The sequence below is a fragment of the Microcaecilia unicolor genome, chromosome 1, assembly GCF_901765095.1.
Source record: "Microcaecilia unicolor chromosome 1, aMicUni1.1, whole genome shotgun sequence".
In the NCBI taxonomy this organism is placed as follows: Eukaryota; Metazoa; Chordata; class Amphibia; order Gymnophiona; family Siphonopidae; genus Microcaecilia; species Microcaecilia unicolor.
The window spans coordinates 39,762,441-39,778,211 of NC_044031.1; the positions used below are offsets into that span (position 1 = coordinate 39,762,441).

Genomic DNA, 15,771 nt, shown 5'->3' on the forward strand with positions numbered 1-15,771 from the left:
CCACCTTTCCTATTAGGCTTTGAGATCATTTACAATACAATTCAAAAACATCAGCACATACAAATTTTAAACTATTTAATAACCATCAGGAATGAATAAACAAAAGATAGGGTGGCTTGCATTCCTAGTGCCCTGGCTTGTGTCCTGTGCAGGCCTAAATGTAATAGGTCAGACAGGAGAGGACAGCTTCCCACTGAATGCCTGGTAAGAGATGGATGTGAAGTTTTATCTTTAGATTTTAGTAGAGATCTCTCTCAGTACCCTTCTCCACCACTGCCAACTCCAGGCTCCACCCATTCTGCCTTGCCTCACCCTACGCCTGGAACAATCTTCCTTTACCCTTACGCCATGCCCCCTCCCTACCCATCTTCAAATCTCTGCTTAAAACTCACCTCTTCAATGCTGCCTTCGGCGCCTAACCGCTCGAGAAATATAAAATGCCCCAATCTATCCACCCTATCAGATTAACTGTTCACTCGTCCTCTAGATTGTTCACTTGTGTTTAGATTGTTCTCTTGTCTTTTAGATTGTAAGCTCTTTGAGCAGGGACTGTCCTTCTATGTTTAAATTGTACAGCGCTGCATAACCCTAGTAGCGCTTTAGAAATGTTCGTTAGTAGTAGTAGTAGTAGAGTCCATGCATACACTGTCAGAGTATCTTATTGGTCATTAACCCCCCCTCCCCCCACCAAAAAAAAATACTACAGAGATGCCTTTTACCATCAGCCACTGCTGCAGGAGCATCGGGGCCTGTAATCCAAAATTCTATGCTTTAATCAAGTTCCTTTATTTTGTTTGCCCTCCCTGCAAGGACTGACCTCTGTGTAATGCTGTGTCTTTGCAGTGGCGGAACCTGTGAGGGAGATTAAGGAAGAGCTGATAGAACCTGCAGGAGACATACCAGAAGGATCAACATGGCAGGAGGCAAGCGCATGGCCTCAGGGATGCCAGAGAACAGAGAGATCGTACGGGTGGAGCTTCCAGCAGACACACAATGCTAAAGATGAGCAGGACATCCACATGGAGAAGAAACCACTGGCTTACAGTGAAGGTAGGAAGAGGCTCTGGTCCTTCCAGGCAAATTCTTGGAGACAGAGGGCTGTCATTTCCAAGCAGAAAGAGGGAGAGGTAGGGCTTAAGTAACCTCGGTGTTGAAAAGCTACGTTTAAAACCCACCCAGAATAAAGAGATGGAAGAACCACTTTTGTTTAAATCATATTTATTGAAAGCCATTCAAGCAAGAAACAATACAAAGCTTCAACCATTGGACTCAAAACAGGAAAAAAATACACAAAGATTGTCTCATCTCAGTCATCTCTTTTCCAAGCTGAAGAGCCTTAACCTCTTTAGCCTTTCCTCATATGGGAGGAGTTCCATCCCCTTTATCATTTTGTTCGCTCTTCTTTGAACCTTTTCTAATTCTGCTATATCTCAAACACAAATAAATGAATATAATCATTTTGCACTAAAATCATAACGGCCACATAAATTATATTACTAAAACATCAATAAATAAGTATAAAAGCAATCATAAACACCCAGGAAGAATGATGTTGTTCAGAATCTTCTGTATTGCTTTTGTGTTTTACCTTTTCTTTTTCTGTTTTATTTTTCTGATGACCTTATCACTGTTCTCCTTTCCGTGATGTGGACGTACCTTTGTTTGTACTTAAATTGAAATTTCAATACAAAAAACAAAACGGTGTCCTATTTGGTGACTGCAAAAATACAGAAACGTCTGGTTCCTGATACAAGCCTTTTGGTGTAGCAGTATCATATTTAAATATGAACCTTTGCTCTGCCTGCAGTTGCTGTCTACAATGTCCTGTGTGGATCAAACATATAAATGGCAAGAGGCGTACTCACTCGCAAATGCGCAGTAGAGACCCTCTCTGTCCCGCCCCCGCGTCAATACGTGATGACGGGGGCGTGACAGAGAGGGAACCTGCGAGCGAGGGAACCGCCGTCGCCACCGCTCCCCCCCTCCAGGGTTGCCGCTACCGCTCCCCCCACCCACCCGGAGTCGCTGCCGCCACCCGGCCCGGGTACCTGGCTTCACTATTCAAACCGGCGGAACGCAGCACACAGCTCATCTGAGCTGCCGTTGGCCTTCCTTACCTGCCTGTGTCCTGCCCTCGCCGACGTTACGTCACACGAGGGCGGAACACGCAGAGAAGAAGGAAGGCTGACGGCAGCTCAGTTGAGCTGTGTGCTGCATTCCGCCGGTTTGAATAGTGAAGCCAGGTACCCGGCCCGGGTGGAGGGGCGGGGGGGGGGGGGGAGCGCGGCGGCGGCGACCCCGGGGGGGAGGGGCTGCGGCAACCTATCCGGGGGGGGCTTTCAAACCCCCCCCCCCCTTCCTTTACTAGCCCGTTTTTACGGGCTCAACGGCTAGTTTACTTTATATAATACAGTGAATCTTAAGTCATCAAATATAGGTTGTTTATTTTGCATATGCTTAACAAGTGGTTTCTCAGCTACGTTTCTTTTTATAGCACTTGTGTTCAATAATGCATTTGTTTAAAGCTCTCATAGTCTTACCACTGTGCAATAGTTTACAAGGGCAAATAAATGCATATATAACTCGTTCGGTCTTACAATTGGAATAATGTCTTAATTTGTACTTAGGACCAGAAAACTGGATATACTAAAACTTTGGCTTTTAAATTAACTTGACAAAGAGAACAATTGTGACAAGGAAAATGTCCCCAAACAATATATTTCTTTCAGAGGTACTGGAAGCGCTGACGGTGCAAGAATGTCTTTAAGATTTCTATATCTTTTGAAGGCTACCAATATGGCTTTGTCAGTAAAGTGTAGAATGGACTGAACAACGGGCCGATATTTTCTGAGTATGCGAATGATGTCATGACAGAGTTAATAAAAGTAATATATGCTCAATTGACCTAAATTTGTGCCACACTTTTAGTGTATAAAGGAAAGGCCTCAAGAAGCCCCCGGCTATACGTATTTCTATAGCTCATGGGGGCTGGGCTGCTTCATCATCGGCCCCACCTTTTTATCTTCAAAACTCAAAAATATTTTTCTTAAATGTGTGTTTTCAAAGAATATGTCAAACTGTGTCAAAAGACTGTTATACACTCAAAAATCTGAAAATTACTTAACTTCGTAGAATCAGGTCCTCTTAACCACGAGATTTTCTTCAACGACATGTTAGTCCGATCTGACGAAGAAGGGCAACCTTCGAAAGCTAATCAAGAAATGTATTAAGTTATGTCCAATAAAAAAGGTATCTTATTTTCTTTTCCATGTTTTATTTTGTTTGATTTCTATTGATAACCTTCACGCAACGTGTAATTAAACTCTGGAATTTGTTGCCAGAGAATGTGGTAAAGGTGGTTAGCTTAGCGGAGTTTAAAAAAGGTTTGGACGGCTTCCTAAAGGAAAAGTACATAGACCATTATTAAATGGACTTGGGGAAAATCCACTATTTCTGGTATAAGCAGTATAAAATGTTTTGTACTTTTTTGGGCTATTGCTAGGTATTTGTGACCTGGATTGGCCACTGTTGGAAACAGGATGCTGGGCTTGATGGACCTTTGATCTTTCCCAGTATGGCACTACTTATGTACTTATTCATTATTCCCTCTCCTCCATTTAGAAAAGTGGCCTTTTAACCCTATCCTCTATTTTCTGTACAATAACCGATTCTTAATCCACAGAAGGAAATTGCCTCCTATCCCATGACTCCTTAATTTTCTCAGGAGTCTCTCATGAGGTACTTTGTCAAAAGCTTTCTGAAAATCTACAGCTACCTTTTATTGACATGTTTATGCACGCCTTCAAAAAAATGAAGGAAATTGGTGAGGCAAGACCTCCCTTGGCTGAACCCATGCTGACTCCCATTAAACCATGTTTGTCTACTTGTTCTGTAATTTTATTCTTTAAATAGTTTCCACCGTTTTGCCCAGCGCTGAAGTCAGGCTTACCAATCTGTAATTTCTAGATCACCCCTGGCACCCTTTTTAAAAATCTACGTCACATTGGCCACCCTCCAGGCTTCAGGTAATATGGACCATTTTAATGACGGGTTACAGATCACTAACAGCAGATCAACAATTTCATGTTTGAGGTCTTTCAGTACCCTGGGGTGTATACCATCCGGTCCAGGTGATTTATCACTCTTTAACTTGTCATAGCAACGAGAATGGGTAACCATGCGTATTGCAGTATTCTGGACCTTTTGAAGTTTAAGAGCAATTGACGGAAGTCCAGCCTAAATAATATCGCAGTAGTCCAACTTGGAAGCAACTAAAGCATACAGAAGAGTCGCACAGCTATTATCTTCAAGATAGGGCTGAAATGGAACAAATTAAATGGAGAGAATAAAAGCAAGATCTAGTGACTGCTGAAATTTAAGACAGAAAAGTGAGGGCAGTATCGATGTAAATCCCTAAGTACTTAAGGCATCATCAACTTGGATAGAGGTTTCCTGCAGAGTATTATCAACTTGGATAGGGGCCCTGTGGGACCAGCAACAGGGGCAGTCAGATATCCAGTTACCCAAAGGGCCACCGTTTTCTTTGGGTTTAAAACAAAGCGATGTGTTGAAAGCTAGTCATCGATCTTGTTAAGACTGAAGCAAGGAAAAATTGACATAGATATAACAGTGAATCTGAGACTGGTGACTGCTAAATTTTATGATAAAGGTTACCCAGTCAAACACATTAAGGAAAGTCTCATTAGAGCAGGACAACAAGATAGGAGTTCTCCTTTTGTCTGTTTGACTGAAAAAAAACGAACAAACTGAGGATAAAATAGTCTGCTTATACTACTACTACTTACCATTTCTATTCTATAGCGCTGCTTATATTTTATTACTACTGCTCTCGTGATATCACTTGCATACTCGGAAAATATTGGCCCATTGTTCAGTCCATAAGAAAATAGACTAAAGGTCCATCAAGTCCAGTATCCTGATTCCAACAGTGGCCAATGCAAATTACAAGTACCTGGCAAGATTCCAGAACAGTAAAACAGATTTTATGCTGCTTATCCTAGAAATAAGCAGTGGATTTTTCCAAGTCCACCTTAATAATAGTTTATGTACTTTTCTTTTAGGAAATTATCCCATACCTTTTTAAATCCTGCTAAGCTAACTGCTTTTACCACATTCTCTGGCAATGAATTCCAGAGTTTAATTACACGTTGAGTGAAGAAATATTTTCTCCGGTTTGTTTTAAATTTACTACTCAGTAGTTTCATTGATTGCTCCCTAATCCTAGTATTTTTGGAAAGAGTAAACAAGCGATTCGCCTCTACCTGTTCCACTCCACTCATTATTTTATATACCTCTATCATATCTCCCCTCAGCCGTCTCTTCTTCAAGCTGAAGAGCCCTAGCCACTTAGCCTTTCCTCAGTGAAATATTGGTAACCTTCAAAAGATATAGAAATCTAAAAGATATTCTTGGCCACATTGGGTATTTGTTTTAATAAACAGTCTACTTCTATACCTGCTGGTCTGCTTTGTGTTTTGCTGCTTTTCCATAGTCACTGAGCAATTGTGTTTTTGCAGTTGGGCTTGCTTTTCAGCTCCTGTGGACTTATGCAGATGAGGTCCAGCAGTGAGTTTCTGCACATGGCCCCAGATCCTTCCAAATTCTCCATGGGATTCCTCTGTAAACCAGGGATACAGGACTAATCTCTGTGCATTTCTTTCTGTCCTTTCCCCACCCCCAGCAGCAGAGGGCCTTCTGAGTGAGGTCGCAGAGGAGCAGCTCCAGTTGTGGACTGTCAAGGTCGAGCCACCCGATGAGGAGCAAGAAACCCTGTGAGAGATGCCATGGAAGGACTGATGGCGGTGCGATCAAATTACTTTGACAATATTGTAAACACCACTGCATGCTAAGGAGGGCAAGCAGCAGAGACACTGTGGGAATAGCTGCCAGTGCAGAGAGCGTTCTAGAGATAATCTGTGAATTTATATGATACAGAGAGGTCTGTAGAAATGGAGAGGTGTGCTAAGATAAACTGTAAAGAGGTCTGTGAAGTGTGAAGATGGTGAGATCTGAGGAGATGAACTGCTGTTTGATGCTGAGGAGGGAGAGAATTAAATATCTTGCTGAGTACTTTGATGTGGCTACCTCACTGCAGAGCAATTATGTCCCATTTCAGCAAGGCTCCCGTTGCAGTTAAAATGTGGCAGGAAGGAAAAAGAAAAATACATACTGGCAGGGTTAAAAGGTGTCTACACTTTAGCTTATGCGCTAGGCATAATGATAGTGGTAGCAATAACGCAGTGGGAGAAGAACCATGGAAACTAACGAAAAAGTAGAATTTTTAAAAAAAGGATATAATTTACTGCACTTTTATGCCACAAATTATGCAGAGAAAGCTCCGGGAAAAAAAAAAAAAAAGGCCAAAGAAAAAAAGGCGATTGATCTCTGATGGGACAAATCAAAGAACAGAAGTACCTGAGTGATGACATCTTAGACTATGCAGAAAGAAAAACTGAAACAAGTGAGGAAAGCATGCTGAGAATGGCTGATGGAATTCTTTCCAAAACCTTTTTGTGTGTGTTTGTACAGCCATCTGTGTTTGTGTCTGTTGCTTGAGTGTGTGGGTGCCTGTGCCTGTGCCTTGTGTCAGTGTTTTGTCTGTTTTGTATATTTATCTGTTGTGTGTATATCTCTGTTTTGGTTTTTGTATATGTGTCGGCTGGTATGTCTGTGTTTATGTGTAGGTGTGCGTAGTTTTGTGTGTCAGGGTATGTATGTTTGTGGAAACTTGCCTGTGTGTATGTGTGGGCACCCTTGTGTGTATATGTATGTGTGTGTGTTCTGAATGAATGGAAGTACTTCTAAAACAAATAGGAGGAAATATTTTTTCACGCAACGAATAGCTGAGCTCTGGAACTCTTTGCCGGAGGATGTAATAAGAGCGGTTAGCGTATCTGGGTTTAAAAAAGGGTTGGACAAGTTCCTGGAGGAAAAGCCTATAGTCTGCTATTGAGACAGACATCGGGAATCCAGTGCTTGCCCAGGGATTGGTAGCATGGAATGTTGCTACTCTTTGGGATTCTGCCAGGTACTTGTGACCTTGATTGGCCACTGTTGGAAATAGGATCCTGGGCCAGATAGACCATTGGTCTGACCCAATATGGCTATATTCATATGTTCTTATCCCCTCCTACCAGCAAATGGAGGTAGAGAAAACTGAATTCTACCAGTGATATTGTATAAGCAGTGGCGCTCCCTGGAACAATCCAGTATTTTTCTTTACCTTCCAGTAGGTGGTAGGTCTGCTGTTGGTGCTCCTGTCCCTGGCCTAGCTCCCTGCTCTGTTGGCTGCACAGCATGGTTGAGCCTAACGGCCGCTTCCAGGTTCATAGTCACTGACTGTACCCAATGGAGCGTGGAGTGACTTCTTAGTGTCACTAGCTGAGGCTCAGGCTTGGTCTCACAGGATCATGCCCAAGGGGTTTGGGTCCTCATCCCCCACCTCTCTTGCCCATTCACCCTGTTTGGATGTGTCTCCATGGGCTTCCTCTGCAGATCCCAGATGTACAAAAATGTTCTGACTGGCCCTATAAGGGAATAAGGCTTTTTAGCTGCTACTGCAGCTTTTAAAGCTGTGAACAACAAAAAAAAAAAGAGAACAGCCCAGAGTAGGAAAAATTCCATGCTTGCGGTTAAGGGATTTCCCTGTTTCTACACCCCTAGAGAGCCCAGGACGACGCAGGAGCTGGATCCCATGGCCGACTGGTTTGACCAGGGAGGTTGGTTCACGTGTATCTGCCACATGGTTGAGCATGTCAGCCTCCAGGGGCTGCTTGAACTGCAAGAGCAGACAGCTGAGCACAGCTGCCGGCTCTGTCCGCTCGCAGTGTGACGGTGGTTTCTGACTTTGGAAACAATCCAGGAGGGAGGCGGGGGGAGGGCCTCTGGAGTTGATCTGACCTCCCCCCCTGCCACAGCATTGGGACCTGTGGTCATCCTCTCCTGCTTCTCAGCAGAAGGGGAATGTTCCTTCTACTTTGGAGCTCGGGGGGGGGGGGGTCTTTCCTACCCCCTTTGGGTTTCTTTTGGGAGGTCCCAATGGGGGCCACTTGGGGCCCAGGGGATGTTTTGTCTCAACAGCTTGGCTCAGTTAGTCCTGCAGTAACTGCAGTTAGTCGGAGAGCCCCTCTCTACTGAGAGGGCCCTGATTTGGGTGCTGATGAACGTAGGACCGACATGAAGATACTTGAGGCACCGCTTTCCTCGGAGGAGGCGGGGGAGGACTTGGAGATCCTCTCAGATTCTCATTCCTCTGTGGACTCGGATTTGCAGGACCCCCTGCTTCGGAAAGACCGGTGCCATGTTGTCCGGCTCTTCCAGTGAGAGGAACTGTCTCACCTCATTGACACTAGGGCCTTCTCCATGCTCAAATAGTCGGCTGTGGACCGTATAGAGGGGATCTGCTACTGGAGGGCCTTGTGGGACCCCCAAAGCATTTTTACCTACACAAGGCACTTATCCAAATGATGATGGCAGAGTGGGAGAACCTGGATGGGCCCCCTCAGGGCAGCAGGACTCTTGATCACCTGTATACCTTCGTTCCAGAGGAGGTAGGTACTGGACATTCCCTAAGGGGATGGCTGTTCTGGTTCAGGAGTGTTCAGCTCTTCAAGAGCTCTGTGACAAGAAGGTGGAGCAGCAGCTCCACCTGGCCTTTTCTGTGGGGGCTTCTAGTATTCAGGCTGCCATTTGTGATGGTTATGTGGTGAGGGCTATGCGGCGGTTGCAGCCGCTCCCAAAGTCCCCAGATGTGGCTTAATTGGAAGCTGGGACAGCCTTTTTGACTGACGTTCTTTTGTGATTTGGTTCACCTTGTTTTCCGCTCTGTGCCCACTTTGGTAGTTGGTCACCGATGGTTATGGCTATGCCACTGGGTGGCAGATGCGGCTTCCAAGAAGCTGTTGAGTCAGCTGCCCTTTAGGGGGTGCTTGCTCTTTGGAGAAGTCAGTGAAAGACATGGAAGAGGCGCGTCCTCTGCAACTACCGGAGCTGAGGCAGAAGGGTGTTCATCACTCCTCAGCCTCCAAAGGGCACTCTTGGGGGGGGGGGTCTTTTCGATCCGCTTGTCACTCCTCAGCCCGGAGAAGTAGCCAGGGCACATCTTTTAAGCAGGGCTTCTTTCGCAGCCCCAAGAGAACCGTTGTCACAAGTTCCCCAGGAGGAAGAGCGGCTGCCTATCTGGCCCAATGAGAGTACACTGGGCCATCATGCATCCGGGTGGGAGACAGGCTGCCGCTGTTCCTGGATGAGTGGGCCCACATCACCTCAGATCATTGGGTCTTGGAGGTGGTCAGGCAGGGATACTCTCTGGAGTTCACCCGGCCAGTGCCTGACGCCTTCATGGCCCTTCCCTGTGGCTCGGTCTTGAAGCAGCAGGCAATTGCAGCATCTTTGTGCTCTCAGAGCGGTGGAACCTGTGCCACCTTCTAACCACCCATGTTTAGCCTTTTATAGCAGAGTGTGAAATTGGAGGACTCGCAAGGGAAAATGAAAGTGCCCATTGGCCATCTACAGTTGCTGTGGTACCACGGTTTTCTGTTACGCAAATTTTGTACTCACATATGCTTGAATGGTTGTGAAGAACTTTTTTACTTTGTAGTTTACAGAGTGCTGGTGTCAGGCGATGAGCCTGAGATTGGTTGTGGCCAGATCATGACAGAAATGGGTAATGAATTATCTTCTATTATGTACATGTACAACGTCTATTTTTATTGGAGGTTTTGAAAAAAAAAAAAAACCTCTTTCAAGTGTTAGTGAAAGGATTTACGGATTTACCTTACTAGCAATGTGCCTCTCACAGCTGAGGACTGGTAATTAACATTCTGGTTAGGGCCTCTTTTACCAATGGGCAAAAGGGGCAGCTGCCCCAGGCCCCTGCATAAAGGGAGCCTGTTTGGCCATTGGTAAGTTTTGCTGTGAGTCTTCTTTCTCTCTTCCTCCCCCCTCCCCGGCAGATCCTGCATCACACAGTCTCACCCTCTCCCTTCCCCCTCCCTGCAGTCTTCCCTAACTCTCTTCCATTACAGCAGCTGCTGCTTCCAGCTGGCATCAGAGCTTTCTCTCTGCACACATAGACAGGACCCTGCAGAGAGACGCTAGGGAAGCTGTCTGTTCTAATCGCAGTTGGTGCCTCTGCTAATAATGAAAGAGAGGTAGGAAAGACCATGGGGAGAGTGAAGGAAGGGAGAGGACAAGGCAGCAGTGCAGGACTTCTGGGGGGAGAAACCAAATTGAAGAAGTAGGAGAAATGCCCAGATAATGAGGAGAGAGAGGGAGTAATATGGGCCCGGGAGGGGTCCAATGCTGGAAAAGAGGGAGATGAGGGCCAAGTAGGCTGGCAGTGCTGGAAAGGGGGTTCCCGAGAGGACAGATGCTGAGCATGGGGAGGATAAGGATAGGGACACAGAAGGGAGATGCTGGACTGTACGGCTAAGGATGCAGAGGGAAGATGGACATGGAGAAAAGAAATGGCAAATGGGCAGGAAACCCTGCAAGGACAGGAAAAAAAATAAGAAAAGCAGAAAACAGACACTTGGACCAAAGCGAATGGGAAAATAAAATGCTCGGACATTTTATTTTGAATGTATTAATTGGATTATGTCAGCTTTGGTAATGTGCATCTCTGATGTCTTGCATTTTAGTTTTTGCTTGCTGTATGCAAGATCTTGAAGGTTCATTTCAGTCTTTTCAGCTCTTTATTACTAATCTGTGGTCCTTTGTTTCCTATTTGTTGATGGTCTGTTTGTGTTTTGTGCATTTGACCAAGGTGCGGTATTCTGCTAGCCTGTGGTTTCTGTGTCTTACCATGTAAGTATGTTGGTGTTGTAATACCCAGTGTATTATTTACAGTGCTTACTTTTGGGGGAATTATCTGCTGTTAGCGGAGCATCTGTTCTGCACTGCACCTTTGCAGCTGCCTACACATCACTCCAGTGCAGCAGCACAGCCGCACCTTTGCAGCTGCTTCTGCCTTTTCTGCCTCCAGCAATTCCTTCAAGCTGCACAGCTGTACGGAGGCCCTCGTGGCTCAAAGAAACAGTTGGTCCCAGGACCACAGAGGAGGAGGAAATAGCCTGCTGTGCAGCTTCTCCCCTTATAACACTGGTGTGTGTTTCAGGGTGGGAGGTGCGTGGAAAAATGATGACTGGTGGGGGTGCCTGTAATGAAGGTGGATGGAGTCTGGGGGTAGGCCTGATAAAAGGTGGATGAGGGGTGTGTGTACGCCATGGGAGGGGGGAGGGCTGGAGAAAGGTGGATGGGGCATATGTATGTCCTGGGAGAGGGGAGAGCTGGCAAAAGGTGGATGGAGTGTGTGTGTACTGTGAGTATTGGGGTAGAGAACAGTAAGGTGGTGGTTTGCCCGGGAGCAGGGAAAGAGAGCTTGGGGTGGACATGACGGGGGCCTTGCTGCGAGTTGGGGGCAGAGGATACGGAGGGTAGTGAGGGCTGAGGGATGGGGGGAGAGAACTCTAGAAGGCGGACTGCTGCTAGAGGGTAGAGAACAAGTGGGGGAAGAGGGAGAAAAATTAAGAGTTGTTCTTCCTGGAGAAGGGTTGAGAAAGCCAAGAACTGAACTTACCAGGGGAAGGGATACAAGCTAAAAAGAGAAATGGAGCCTGAGGAGGGAAATTGCTGTGGTGGTATTTCATGCCGGTGGGGGGTGGGGGAGGAGAAGCCAGCCCTTATATTGGGGGAATTCTGCACAAGAAAATTACAAGTGAAGAGCAGAATTTTCAGATATTGTGTGCAGAATTCCCCCAGGAGTAAGTGATGCCTTTTCATGGATAAGATAGTTGCTCTTTGAGTGCTGAGAGTTAATGCTGTTATGTTAAGATTCTGAGTGTGTTTTTGCACTAGTTTGTGCATATGGAGGAGTAGCCTAATGGTTAGGGCAGCGAACTTTGATCCTGGGGAACACTGGGTTTGATTCCCACTGTAGATCCTTGTGACTGTGGGCAAGTCACTTAACCCTCCATTGCCCCAGGTACAAATAAGTACCTGTATATACTATGGAAACCGCTTTGAACGTAGAAAGGCGGTATATCAAGTCCCATTTCCCCATATGCTTTGCAGTGGAGGGATGTGTGTTGGTCTTACTGAGATGGCATCAAAACATTAATATAATTCTAGTTTGTCATAATAGGGTTTTAGAACATTTTGCAGAACCTGATGTGTGTTGAGGTGGTCATCTATCAGGTTTAAAGTATGAAACACTGCCTCTTAAGGGATTTTTGTGCAAACAATTCAACTGTAACTAGATGGATATTTGGTTTAGTGTTGGTAAATGCTTGAAAAAATTGAGTTTAAAATATGTAGCAAGCATGATAGCCATCACTTCCTCAGGCCTTAGTCCCTTCACAACTATGGCAAATTTATACCCAGAATGCACCATGAGAAAAACCTCACTCATTAGCTTTTAATCTCACTCTGTGGGATGGGTAACCCATGGCGCGTTGCGTATGCTCGATTTTAATTAAATTGAGCATACGAGGAGTGTCACGCATGCTCAGTCTCACTAAAACCAAACAGGCAGGCAATGTAAGGAGAGAAACGCTTCAGCAGGCAGGGCTTGGGGACCCATGCCAGCCAAACTAGGGGCCCTGGATCTGTTTTGAGGCAAGGGGGCCCAGGCTCCCGTAGCTACGCCACTATACCACCCTCTGTGAAAAAAGTACTTCCTAACATTACTCCTGTCGACCCTCTTGCAACCTCAATTCATATCCTACCTCATACCGTTCTATGGAAAAAGATTTGTTTGCATATTAATACCTTTCAAATATTTAAATGTCTGTATCATATCTCTCCTATACGTATTGAGGTCCTCAAGTTTCTTCTCATAGGTCTTTCGGCACAAAGCCCATACAGTATTTGTCGCTTTTCATAGCAAAATATGGCCTCCAAAACTGAATGCAATACAATACTCCAAAGCAGTGAGGTGTGGAGCTGCTGTCTTGGCTACACAATTGATGGCTCTGCTGATCTCACCCCTTCTGATGTGGACTTCCTGTTTCTGAGGGTCAGAACCAGCAAAGCCATCAGTGGGGCGGCCTAGACATTGGCTTTGTGCCTTTATGCCACATTTGTTTTCCAGCGGGAAGCGGTTTGGCTGGCAGAGGTCTAAGGAAGCTGTGCTGCTGGACAGGGAATGGGGTAGGGAGAAGGATGCCACTGGACCAGGGATGAGGAGCCCATCTTGCCCAGGGCCCCATAGGTGATTTAAAGCGGGCCTTATTCTGGGGTGTGTGGGAAAAAGTGTTCTAAGAAGAGGTACTTCCCTCCATTGGGTAGACCTAGGTGATACATTTCACTGTTTGAAAGGGAATTGGAGTCTGTAAGTTGGGAGTGCAATTTGAATGGACATCCTATATTGGGTTCCGAAAATTTGTCATCACTCTGAGGCTAGAGTAAGGGAAATTATTTGGCAATGAGGGAGAATTTGGTTGCCATGTTGGTGAAGTGTCCGTGGGAGTGAAACCTTAGAACGCCACTGAAGCCAGAAGAGGATTTGGGGACCCATTTGAAATACTGTGGTACCAGTCCTTGATGAGCCGACTCCAGAGAGTGAAAAGAAGCAAGGAAGACATAGGAGAGAACAGTATGGATGAAGAGGAACGGTTCTAGAGATTCTTAGGCTATAATGGGACGCCTGAACCTGACTTAAAATGGTGCCTGTTCTAGAACAGCAAAGGAAAGAAGCCATTTAATTACAGGAAGAGCCTGCATGTATGTGAATGCCCAGAGGGACAAACGTTACACAGGACTGTGTTAAAGTTTAGAGAGAATTAATATGTATTGTGTTACAGAGGAAGTGGAATGAACTAAAACATAATTTTATTATTTGTGAAAGGTACTATCTACAAAACCTTTTATAGATCGTAAAGCTTTAAAGATACTGCTTCGTGCACTGGTGATTAACAGACTCAGTTATTGTAATTCTGTACTTGCAGGTACTCTACAATATCAAATTAGAAGGTTGTAGTTAATTCAGACGTACTGCAGTAAAGTTGATATGTGGCGCCAAAGGAAGAGATCTTGTCATTCCTTTGTTACAAGAATGTCATTGGTCACCAATTTCTGCACACATCACGTTTAAGATTTTGATGCCGGATCATCATGTATACTATATAGATACCTCTCACAGTCCAATCTGCGTTCAGTTGTTTGGCACCTTCATTATGGAACTCGCCCCTATTGAAAATGTAAAATAGGCTTAAAATCTGGCTGTTTAGACAATCATTTAATAATATAACTTGCTAGGTGTTTGTAGTTCATATTTTAGAATTTCAAGTCAGGCTAGTGATTTTTGTATGCCTTAATGTGTCAGTTTTATTATTATTGTACACTCATTTCTCCTTCCTCTTTGTGTCATGTCTTTTAAGTTGGTCGTGGTTTTTTTTTCTTTTCACAGTTTTGAAAATTGGTATTGTAAACTTGGCTGCCCTAACTGTTAGAGTATAATATCGATGTGGAATTATGTCTGGAAGGGGAAGATAGGTGGTTTCATGGGAAGGGTTGGGGGGAAAAATGGAAAATGTAGTGGAATGTGTTAAAGGCAGAATAGAAGACAATACAAAAATGATTTGCTGTGAAATTTTGAATTTTGTTTCTGCTTTGTTGCAATAAACAATAAAAAAAAAAAAACCCACTGCACGTGTTGCCTAATGTCTCTGTATTAACTCTGTTTGTGGAGCATTCATACTCCTGAAGTTGACTGCAATAAAAAGTATATAATGCCATCATTTTTAGAGCAGTATCTAATACCAGTGTGCAAATATTGTGACAGAGTTCGTGGCCATATCTGGGAGCTTTACAATTTTTGATCATATTAAGATTCGTATAGATTTGGGTTGGGAGTAATGTCTGCTTTCTCTCTTTCACCCCATCCTTTCCTCTCTCCCACATACTTTTACTCTTTTTCTATTTATTTTGCTGCCTTTTTAAAGGAGTTCACTCAAGGCGCTGTACAGCAAGAGCAAGTCAAATGTAAGCAATAGACAATGACAGCAGTAAAAATATTCAGATAACACTACGAAGTATGGCATAGTATATTACATTACAATGTCTACACAATAAGTCATTGTAAGTAGTATACCATGCCATACTTTGTTTTTACTGCTGTCATTGCCTATTGCTCATTTGATCTATTCTTAGACGTATGAAGAGAGACTTGTTGACCTGAACATGTACACCCTGGAGGAAAGGAGGAACAGGGGTGATATGATACAGACGTTCAAATATTTGAAAGGTATTAATCCGCAAACGAATCTTTTCCGGAGATGGGAAGGCGGTAGAACGAGAGGACATGAAATGAGATTGAAGGGGGGCAGACTCAGGAAAGATGTCAGGAAGTATTTTTTCACGGAGAGGGTGGTGGACGCTTGGAATGCCCTCCCGCGGGAGGTGGTGGAGATGAAAACGGTAACGGAGTTCAAACATGCGTGGGATATGCATAGAGGAATCCTGTGCAGAAGGCATGGATCCTCAGAAGCTTAGCTGAAATTGGGTGGCGGAGCAGTTGGGGGGAAGAGGGGGTGGTGGTTGGGAGGCGAGGATAGGGGAGGGCAGACTTATACGGTCTGTACCAGAGCCGGTGATGGGAGAGGGGGTGGTGGTTGGGAGGCGAGGATAGGGGAGGGCAGACTTATACGGTCTGTACCAGAGCCGCTGATGGGAGAGGGGGTGGTGTTTGGGAGGCGAGGATAGGGGAGGGCAGACTTATACGGTCTGTACCAGAGCCGCTGATGGGAAGCG

The 15,771-nt window shown here is 45.0% G+C and overlaps 1 protein-coding gene across 4 annotated transcripts in view; it reads left to right on the forward strand.

Moving 5' to 3' along the window:
- The window catches only part of LOC115465375 (oocyte zinc finger protein XlCOF7.1-like), a 60,760-nt gene extending 46,157 nt beyond the window's left edge, over positions 1 to 14,603 (forward strand). For 2 of the 4 annotated variants that reach the window (XM_030195813.1, XM_030195828.1), the window contains exons 5-6: positions 844 to 1,050; positions 5,702 to 6,776. In XM_030195813.1, the coding sequence (XP_030051673.1) occupies positions 844 to 1,050; positions 5,702 to 5,796 (302 nt within the window). In that variant the 3' untranslated portion in view covers positions 5,797 to 6,776. Of the gene's footprint in view, positions 1 to 843; positions 1,051 to 5,701; positions 6,777 to 13,967 lie in introns of those variants that run through there. The other 2 variants (XM_030195822.1, XM_030195837.1) reach the window with 2 other exon arrangements.
- The last annotated feature ends 1,168 nt before the right edge of the window (positions 14,604 to 15,771 follow it).